The 11,490-nt window shown below is 35.1% G+C and overlaps 1 protein-coding gene across 1 annotated transcript; it reads right to left on the reverse strand.

The window, feature by feature from the left end:
• Positions 1-8,581: 8,581 nt before the first annotated feature.
• LOC133881201 (L-type lectin-domain containing receptor kinase IX.2-like) lies at positions 8,582-10,633 on the reverse strand. The gene is made up of 2 exons (XM_062320145.1): positions 10,096-10,633; positions 8,582-9,864 (listed from the first exon to the last, which is right to left on the reverse strand). Exons 1-2 carry the CDS (start codon positions 10,631-10,633, stop codon positions 8,582-8,584), a joined length of 1,821 nt encoding a protein of 606 aa, XP_062176129.1.
• Between the last annotated feature and the right edge of the window lie 857 nt (positions 10,634-11,490).

Raw genomic sequence — 11,490 nt, forward strand, 5'->3', positions numbered from 1 at the left:
TTTCTTTGTACTGGGTTTTGGACATGAAGAACAAAACTTACTGACTTAGTGATTTCGTCTTTGTTTCTCTACAAATCTGATGATTTCTGAAGCAGACGGAGAAAAGTAAGCACCGAAGCAGGCGGAGCAAAGGTTAGATCTAGATTTTTTTTTAGATCTGCTTTAACTTTGCATTTGAACTTCTGATCTGCACTGGATTTTGGGGATTTTATAGATTTTAAACTTCTGAAGTTATGTTCCTGTTGGTTTTGGTTAAATGGATTTGTTGAGTTTTTTCTGTCTTAAGTTCCAGCTGTTTGTTTGTTTTTTCATGTTTTCCTGTCTTGTTGACTGTGTTGTTTTGGTTATAGTCTGGTTTCCAGCTTGTTTTGCTGGGCTTGTTTGAGAAGTTTTAGAGCTTGTTTGCTCATTTTTTCTGTTTTGTGGTTTTTGAGTTTGTATAGTTGTTTTGATTTCAATATAGTTCAATTATTCATAAAAAAAAAAAGGGTTTGTTTTCTTTTTGTGCATGTCTTGGAACCGTTGTTCCTGTTCTAGTGTTTTTAGTAGAACATATGGGTATTGGGAGAAACCTATAAGAGAAAACCCAGTTTATTACAGTTAGTTTTAACTAGATTAGTTAAATCACTTGTATTTAGTTATTGACAGCTGTATTTGTAACTAAATTAGTTTAGAGTTGATCTTATCTTCTTTGTAAACTCGCATCTATAAATACCGTGTACTAGTACATTATTTACACATCCATCAATACAAGAAAACTTCAGCTTACAAGCTGATCATCTTTCTCTATTTTTTCTCTGATTTCTCTCTGCTTTTCATTCTGTCTTCCTTCAATTTGTAAGTATTTGTTTAAATATAATTAGATTAGATTGATGTATAATTTGGGTTTATTAAATCTGAATTCTACACTATATATGAATCTATGATTTATATTTTGTTTCTTAAATATTCTACTCTTCCATTTGGTGAATTTTTCTTAATAGGCTAACAAGAAATAACAATCTTAACATTTAACAGATGGAGAACACCGTTAATGAGACTCCTACAACTTGTCCTATTATGGAAAATGTTACCGAGTCACATGACAAACCTGGAGCACCATCTACAACTGTTGGAACCCCTTGTCTTCCTCGCAAACACAATTGGGTAAGGGTACCTCAAAAAAAAAAATTGTGTGAATAAGTCGGAAGTATGGCTGCACTTTACAAAAGTGGAACCAATTGACTCGGATAACCCTAAGGCAAAATGCAATTATTGCAATAGGATGTTAGCGTGTCACTGGAGAAATGGCACTTCAACTATGAAGGTACACCTTCAAAACTGTCCAACCTCCCCACTTAGAAAACCGGATATACCCAAAGGTCAAACTCTATTGCAACCATCATTTAAGAAAATGTCAGAGGATGGTAGTACCAATAGCAATACTAACCAATTGAGATTTATGAAGTATGATCCGATAAAAATAAGAAAATTGATTGTTCAATATTTCATTAAGGAGGAGTTGCCTTTTAGGCATGTGGAGAGTGATGGGTTTAGAGAATTGATGAATGGAATTGAACCAAGGTTCAATTTACCATGTCGCATTACTCTACAAAAGGATTGCATGAAGTTATATGAGGAAGTAAAACTTAATTTGAAGGTTTTTTTGAGGGGAAAAAGGATTTGCATTACTACTGATACATAGACATCTCTTCAAAATTTGAACAACATGGTTGTTACTGCTAACTTCATAGATTCTGATTGGAAAATGCATAAGAAAATAATCAAGTTTAACTTGATTTCAAGTCATAAGGGTGAAAATATTGGAAGAATTTTGGAGAATACATTGATAGAGTGGGAGATTGAATCAGTGTTTACTATTACAGCTGACAATGCTACAGTCAATGATGTGGCTATTGATTATATGAGAAAGAAGTTTAAGGATAAGAGAACTACTATTTTGGAAGGTGAATTCCTCCACATGCGGTGAATTCCTCGCAGAGATAGCCCGTGATATATTGGCCATTCCTGTTTCCACAGTTGTATCCGAGTCTGCATTCAGCAATGGAGGACGTATATTGGATCCTTTTAGGAGTTCATTATCTCCAATGACAGTTAAGGCCTTGATTTGCACTCAAGACTGGTTAAAGGGCAATCAAGACTTGGAGTATGAGAAGATTATTGAAATCTTTGATGAGCATGGTAAATGATTATAAATTCATTTTATTTTTCATTATTATTAATTCATTTTTGTTATTTATTTATTTTACTCATTCTCATTTTTTTTTTCTTCTATTGTAGTTATTGATGATTGAGAGGAGAGCTACAAAAAGCCACAGACCATGCTTGGATATGTCTAATGTTTATGAACTTTTGGGTTCGAACTTTTTTAATTCTTAATATGTTTAATGTTTATGAACTTTTGATTGCTGGTTTGTTTAAAAATGGTAGTTGATCTTTGTAATTTTCAGACATTATGGAGACTGTTTGATGGCTTAATGTCTTTGTGATAGGTTGTGCTTTATTGTCAAGAGAGGCTTAATGTCTACTCCTTGTAATGTTTATTTATTATTTAGATAGCTACTGTTTTGGATTTTTCTTGGTTTGGTTGGTGAATATTTTTCCAGGCAGTGATTTGTTTTATGTTGCTGCCTTTGTTTCTTCATCCAACAAGCCTCTGTTTTTTAATCAGTCATTTATTATTTAAGATAGCTGGCTCTGTTTTTTTTTTTTAATCAGGTATCTTGTGAGTTGTGACAGGTGACTTGTATTTCTAATGGTAGCAGATCAGCAGATGCTACCATTAGAAAAGCTAATGCAAAATGACCCCCCAGACTTTATTCTTTTTGATATCATCCAGAGTTGGATCCCTGAAACTGCCACTAAATTTGGTGTGCCTTGTGTCCTTTTCAGTGTGTTTTCTGCTTGTGCATTAGCCTTCAAAGAATCACAGGTGACAGGGCCACCTGCTGAGCTGAAGTCCCTCAACCAACGAACAAAACCTGCACTCAACTCTTTGTATATATAACTAATAACTGAATATATAAAGCCCAATGAAGTCCCCCCCCCCCCCCCCCCCCCCCCCAAAAAAAAAAGGGGCCCAATGCCTAAAGTACTAAAAACAGGCCCAAAAAATATAATATATATATATATATTTTTTAAAACCCGATCTAGGTACCTGGGAAACCGAGTAACCGGGAATCCCGGTTACCCGGGGTACCCGGATCCGGTCCCGGTTATTGAAAATCCAATAACCGGGACCCCGGTTCCAGTTCCCGGTTTTGGCCAATAACCGGGAACCGGAACCGGATTTACACCCCTAAGGTGTGCTAAAGTGATACATCAAACTATTAAGGTATCTAAAAATGCTAATTTTTCATTATATTTTTATAATACTCCTATTTTCTTAAAAGAAAAAATTAGTCTATGTAATCAAAATCCGTTAAAACATTTGACGGATTGTGTTAGGTGTCACGTTAGCGCCAATGAAATAACGATACATATCATTTTTAATAATATATATATATATATATATAAATTTAAACCCAAAAAAATAAAAAATAAAACTCAAAGGGGTGGCGGTTGGTTGGAGTTAGCAAGCCATTCCAATCGGATCTAGGGGTAGCTGCTTGTTGGGCAGTCACACCTTTCTTTATTTCCTTAGTTCATTGTTCTTCCTATGCTCCCTTTGTTCCTGTTGTCAGTTGAAAGGATCCACCTCCTTTCTCTGTTTATGCTTTGATTTTAGTGTTTTCCTGTTTTTTTGTTTGTTCTTGGTTCTTGTACCTTTATATTTAAAAATTTAAAAAAAACCTCCACCCACCTTTCGCCACATGCGCGTCAACTTGGAAGTGGTTTTGTCACGTGCTCATTTTTTTAAAGAAAACAATAAAAAATTGGAGTGGCCAAACTACTCTTAATAACTTATTTAAAATAGTGTTCAGAATTTACAATTTGCAAATTACATTCGAGTTGTATTAAATTCTGAGTATAGAATTGTTGTATTCTTTTTTACAAAATTTATTATATAAGTAAGAAGGAATATTTATTTAAGAGACATATTCATAATAGCTTTAATTTTCAAGAGTGCAGTCATGCCATGCACTTTTTATTCTGCTTAATTTCATTAATTCTATACTTTGCACATATTTATTTTCTAACAGATCGTACATGCCAGCATCATAAATTTGAATGTATGGTGATGGAGACTGTCGTATGGAGTGATGCCATGTCTTGGACGTCTTTTGGCACCCATACAATATTAGTTGCTTTTCTTGGAGTTAGCTCTTTCCCATATTTGTGATTGATCTCTCATACGCAAAAACATTTTTGTTAGAAAGCAAGAATAACCTACTTGCTTTTGAAATAGAATGATTTCCAATTGCGTAATATTATTTAATAGACTCTTATATAACTTTTATACAATTATAATTACATGGCAATGAAAATCAATCATAAATTAAAAAATTTGTTTCTTTAGAAGTGCTAATAAAATAGTTGGTTCTAAATGCCATATTGTTCCAGTTGTATATAAATCCTATAGGAGTTTACTAAATAATATTATCCTTCCCAAATAATAATTGAATCATTAGTTGAGATTGCAATGTCAAGATTGTGTGATAATTGTAAGATAAAAATATGATTTCTACCATTACCCTTGTCACAAATCATTACACTATTACATAGCAAATCTCCCTTGTTTATACCACTTCAAATTGAAATAGGATCCTCTTCACTTTTTTAAATGTTGTGGCATTATATATACTGTTAGATACATCAACTTTAAAAGATGTGTTGACATTAACTTCATATAAAGTTATAAACCCACTTAAAAAAAAAAAAAAAAAAAAAAAAAAAAAAAAAAAAGGGTCCGTAGTCTACCTGGGATAATTGTGAGAGCCCATATAGACCCTTGGATTACTTATAAACTACCACATTTAAAAAGATTAAAAAGTCTTCGGGGTAGTTGAAAACCACTGCATTGAAGGTGAATTTTGACGCGCTTTTGAGACAACCGGATACAAATAGGGGAAAATACTTTTCCACAACATATGCACAATACAAAGACACCTGGGGTGAGACCCATGTGAGTGGGACCTATGTGTGTTGTGCATGTATTGTGCAATTGTGTTATGCACCAATCACAACTCTACAAATAGAGACCAAGATATTCTTTAGTAGTAAATATATGTCAAGTAGTCACAAGATAATAATTAATAATTTATAATTAAATAGGGATTATATTTTATTTAATCTCAAGAACTTACATGTGTGACCTTTTAATACATCAAACTATTATTTTATTGCATTTAAGCTCCTTCCGTTAGAGTTAGCCGTTTCTTTGGATGAAAAAGTGGTCACGTGTTATGCATATGATCACTTTTCTGACAATCTTCTTATAATACCCCTCATTTTTTTTAAAACAAAAATAATAAACTTAATTTATTATTTTTTTTGTCAAATTCACCATGCCTTTTCTAATGAAGATCCAACCGATTGATATTGATTCTAAAGCACGGAGGGATCCAATTGTTCGGGCCGATGCCGCCAAACTAGTTTTGAAATTGCGGCTCAAGAGGCTCTTCGACCAGCAATTACTTGGCGTCCTCAAAATATTGTCGACGAAGAAGCTGAGCGATGGCAAGGTGGCACAATTATGTAGAAACAAGTTGGGATGTGATAGAGTTGTGGCAAACCCCTTTCCCCATCTCCAAATTTCTCTTAAAAAGTAAACTTCAAAACATTCTAACTTTGTTCACTTTTTATATTATATCAATCATTCTTTATTAATATTAAGTTAAAAGAAAAGCACTACAAAAAAAAAAAAAAAAAAAACTCCAAAATATTTACCAAACGCACCTAAATTTCCACGCTCCAAATTCAATGCAAGGTGAAGCAATCAGTTCCTCTTTAATTTGACGACTGACAAGCTAAGTCTCCGTTTTTACCAAACCAACAAGCACGCCAAGCTTTTCTCAAAAGCAGTTCAAATTGAAATGTCCAGGTAAATTGCCAAGCTTTTTTTATTTTTTTTAATAAAGAGACAAGGAAAACAGGAAAAATCAAATGAAGCGGGTGAACTTCGTAACCATAAAAATGCAACACAGATAGAAACACGATCAGTAGGTAAATTGCCAAGCCTATAATTTTTATAGGGGATCAGATCCAATCAACTTACCTAGCTGGCTGATATATGTAGCATATGATCATATTGTTATGATTATGACGTTCTTTTCTTTTCTTTTTTGGTAAGTACATTGGAAACAAACCAACAAACAACACCATAAAAGATGGGAATGGAAACCAAACCAACTAAACAAGAAACTAAAAAAAAAAAAAAAAAAAAAAAAAAAAAAAAAAAAAGCTGAAAAAGGAAAAAATTAAGAGGGTGGACCTTTCCCGCCGACAATTTGGATCGAGGAGCCTGGAGATAAATAACTGGGAAAAGAATTGAGAATGCTACCAATTGTGACGCTGGCTACGGCCCTTTGTGCCAACACCAAGAAACTGCCAACGTATGCCTAACAACTTGAGTATTAATAGGTCTAAGCGAAAGAACCTTACCAATTAAAGCAAAAGCCTCTTTGTTTGGAGGAGGTTCTTCAAGAACTTCCAGAACCGGAAAATCAAACTTTTGGGCATTTGTCTCCGAAATCAAAGCTTTGAGATACGTAGTAGAAATTATAGTGAAAAAGGTTAAGGTGTATAAGAAGGAAGAAGAAAAAACTAGGTAGAACGTAACCAACTGGAAACGAGTACTGAGAAGATCGAAGACAAGTCTTCAGTATTCTGTCCTGAGAGGAGAGAGGGGAGAGCTCTATAGGAACTCGGGTTACACACTTTGATTATGATGTTCACTTCGTCACATAGTTCACAATTTGGGATTGTTACGTTGTGTATATATGTTTTGTACGAAATTTACATTTAAGGCAGAAAACACATTAACAAGTATCATTTACACTCCAAAACATTTTGAACATTGCTTAAACAAAAAAGTGATAACATAAGAAATAAATTGAATACCTAATCAAACAATAAGAATCTCCAGTCTAGTATACCTCTGACAAATTTGGTACGTACGCAAAAGCGATGCGAATGGAGGAGCTATATCGTATGAGGTAGAGAATGAAGAATTGGTGTAACTTTTGAAGAATCCATATTCAAGCAATTCCTCCCTCATAGTTACTAGAAACACTAAAAATAGGAAGTGACACTGCTTGTTTATTCACTGCTAGAGCAAATTGTGTTGGCCCCGGCATATCATAATGCCACAAAAAAACGAGATAAAAAATTTCTCTTAATTAAATAATTAAAGTAAACAAAAAAGTCTTCGGCCAATCACGATGCACAAGTTTCTCTCGAATAGATTTTTCCACATTCTCATCCTATTTCAATTTAATTGACATTAATCTATTTGACTTGACCGTTTTAGCCTATGGCATCTCCTTGTTTAGACCTGTACAGATCACCTAACTAACAAATGTCAATTTTTTTTTTTTAAGCAACTGCCTCTAATTAGAGACAAACAACAAGCTCGAAGTCTTCACAGTTTGAGGTAATTATTTCTTTCTTTTTATCACTTTGTCAGTCATCATCGAATGGAATTCAGATAAGATAAAACTTATGCTTTTAATTATGAAATTTAGAGATTCGTACCTTAATTGCCAGAAGAAAAATCAGGACTAATTAAACTATCACAAATCATTACACATAGCAAACCTCTCTTCTCTAGGCCACTTCAAATTGAAATAAGATCATTTTTTTTTTAAATGACTTGATATCATATATACTATTAAATACATCAATTTTAAAAACGTGTCAACATTAACTTCAATTACAATATTAATTACACAAATTTTAAATCTAAACTATAAAATTAATGCTCTTCATTTTATTTGAAACGAGGACTATCTTTCCCCTTCCAATTGGAGCTAAAAACCAATTGAAAACAGTTGGAGAAAAATAAATAAATAAATAAAAAGAAATAGGTCAGCAAATTTGCTTTTCTGGTCTCATGACCGACTCTTGGATTTCTTATAGACTACCACATTTAAAAAGATTGAAGGTGAATTTTCATGCGCTTTTGCCAACAGACACGTCACACCAACCAATTGATCCCTTAATAAATATATGACAAATACTCGATCAGATGGTAATAATCAATAATTTATGATTAAATACTTACCTTTTTGGGTTACAAAATCGACTTACCATTGGCTGGCTGTTATATATAGTATATGATATTATTATGATTACGATCTTCAATCCATCACAAAGTTCACAATTTGGGACTGTTATGTTGACTATACATATATGTATTGTAGGAAATTTATATTTAAGGTATAAAACACATTCACATGTATATCTTTTGTTTTTTTGAAAACTCTAAAGCATGTTCATCATTGCTTAAACTAAAATGTAAAATGAAACACAAAGGAGTGATAATGTAGGGGAAAAATCGAACACTCAATCAAACAATAAGAATACGAAGTTAAGTGTACCTCTTACCAATTTAGTATGTATGCAAAAGCGATGAGGATGGAGGAGCTACATCGTATGAAGCAGATAATGAAGAATTGGTGTAACTATTGCTTAAATATAGCTATCGTCCCTCCTCATAGTTAGTTGAAACACTGGCAATAGAGAATGACGTTGCATGTCTATTCACTGGTCGAGCAGGATGTGTTGGCCCCGGCATATTTGATGGGAGAATAGGCAATGGAGTCTCAAAATTGAGAACATGAATCGTTTCCCTTATTGAAGGCCTAAGGTTGCGATCGGGGTGAGCGCACCAAAGCCCAACAATCATCAAGCGCTCCATTTGCTGCTCATCAAAATCTCCATCCAGCCTTGGGTCAGCTGCTTTAAGTACCTTTCTTATTCCATAGAGCTCCCAAACCCATTCCACCATGACTACTTGATCTTCAGGGGCGTTGTGCTTGATTGGTTTTCTTCCACAAGCAATTTCCAGAGCGACAATTCCAAAACTATAGATGTCTGACTCCTTACTAGCATTCCCGGTTGTGACACATTCAGGAGCCATGTAGCCCATGGTGCCTGCCAAAATAGTAGTTTGTGACCCTTTCACATGGTCCACAAGCCTAGCTAGCCCAAAATCTCCAAGCTTAGCATTAAAGTATGAATCGAGCATAATGTTGCTCGATTTTATATCCCTGTGCACCACGCATTGTTCCCACTCCTCGTGCAAGTAAAGCAATGCTGACGCCAACCCTTGAGCAACTTTGTACCTCGTTGCCCATATCATTAGGCTTTCTTCTTTAAAAAGATGTGAATCTAAGCTTCCATTGGGCATGAACTCATAGATGAGTAAGAGTTCTCCTCTTTCATGGCACCAGCCAATGAGTTGCACCAAATTCCTATGTCCCAATCGACTAATGATTTTAACTTCTGATGCATACTCTTTTACCCCCTGTTTAGATCCTTTTGACACCCTCTTAACAGCAACGAAAGAGTTTGTGTCCCTTAAAAATCCTCTATAAACACCACCAAATCCACCCTGACCCAGCTTCTGTTCATCATTGAAATTATTCGTGGCACGAGCCAATTCTTTAAATGAGAACCTCTTTGGTCCTGTTCCCCTTTGAAATTCTTCATCCATGCACCTGTCAAAGGCAAGATCTTCTTCTTTATAACTTTTTTTCCTCTTCCACAAGCCAAATAGAATTAAAGCAAACCCACCAAACAAAAAAGATCCACCAACACCCAAACCCACCGCTAATCCTAACCTGTTGTTTTTCCTATGGTTAGGGGCCGGATTCGGGCTTGGACTACCTGCTACTGGTGTTTTGGTTACAATATCTTCCAAAGTTGAACTAAAATTCCATGTGCGAATGGTATGCATTGCAGTAAAACCTCCTGTTGAGGCTGAGAATCCAAAAGTTACCCATTCAGGCAGGTGATCTCTCAAATCAATATTATAAGAAAGGGACTGCCATACAGTTGTACTATTTATGAGACCAGTGAAGAGAACACTCAAATTATGAGAAGTAGAATTATAATTAATCTGAGCTTCATTAATTCTCCCACCCATAGTAGAAATATTACCCCCCAACCATGAGACATGAGCAACCGATTGCATGGAGTTCATATCAATACCTACATGTTCGCCAGGCGGATCCCATGTGTTTGAATAGATGTCAAACTCCACCGCGACAAAAGGGTAGTCCGTCGAGTTTAATAGCTCTTTATCTTTGGTGAGACCCATAGGGCCACCTCGTGTGCCTTCAGGACATGTTGAACCATTAGGTGCTAGGAAGAACGCAAGACCATCTCCATAACTAGTTCTATTTTGAGAATCAATTACAAACAAAAAATTGGTAGTGAAATCTGTGAGTTTTCCAGATGCGTTGTCCCACAGGCGCATAGGGCTGAAAGACGTCGCTCGACCTACTTCATACCAACCGTCCTCGTTGCCGGTGAGTTGGATGACTTGTTTGTCAGGGAAATTAACAGCTGATACCTCATATCTTATCCGGGAGTCATCAGTGATGAAACTGGGTATGTCGAAGGATATAGCAGCAGTACTGGTAAATGGGCTTGGTACTGAGAACAAACCGGTGATCATTAAGAGATAAAAGAGGCTTAGGGGCTTCGGAAATGGGATGTGTTTGATTTTGAAGACGTAGAAAGCCATGATTTGAACTTGGAAGGGGAGGTTTGGTCTGATGAGAAGAAATTGCAGATTGTAATAAGAAAAGCCAAATAGAGATTATATAAGCAGGTTTGAATAGAGAGACCGATAGGCTGAAGCGGAACTCAAGTCGTAGATTATATGTATTCAGTCGGGAGCGAGGGAGTGCGTGTGAGGAAATTCTCCGGTTGGGTGAGAATAATTGCATGCACATTGTAAAATGAAAAGCTAAAATAAAGTGGAAGTACTATAATAAGAGAAAAGCCAACCATTATACATTTATACGTCTTCAAACTAACACGGCAAACATTAGCGGATTTGGCTTACGGTGCTCTAAAAAATCAACAGTATTTATGCTCTAATTATTTTTAGAGTTCAGATTTAATTTTACTTATTCTTTTTTTTTTTTTTTTTTTTTTAAAGAAACTCTTGAAATTAAATCTAGACCTTTAAAACAATTACAACATATTACAATACCTAAACTAAATCCGAGGCTGTTCAAAGAAAAAAAAAATTCTTAAATTGTTACTTTTGGTACTCTATGTCACATATTCATATATGTTACCTTAAAGGAAAATGCTTGGGTACTTATTGGGATCTCACTCTTGTCCCACCATTTCATACGTGGACTAATGATATTAAAAAAATATGGATCCCACAACACATTCTCTATTGTCTCTCATATCATTGGTTCACGTATACAATGGTGGGATAGGATTGAAATCCCAGTGGATATTAAAGCATTTTCCTTCTCTATATATTATATTCTTTTTAAGTTGAAGACCTGGATAGCTGAGGTCATGCACTGTCCTTTGACCAGCCCCCGGGCAATTGCGTCTTTTCATGCCTCATCATTACTA

The sequence above is a fragment of the Alnus glutinosa genome, chromosome 11 (genome assembly GCF_958979055.1).
Source record: "Alnus glutinosa chromosome 11, dhAlnGlut1.1, whole genome shotgun sequence".
In the NCBI taxonomy this organism is placed as follows: Eukaryota; Viridiplantae; Streptophyta; class Magnoliopsida; order Fagales; family Betulaceae; genus Alnus; species Alnus glutinosa.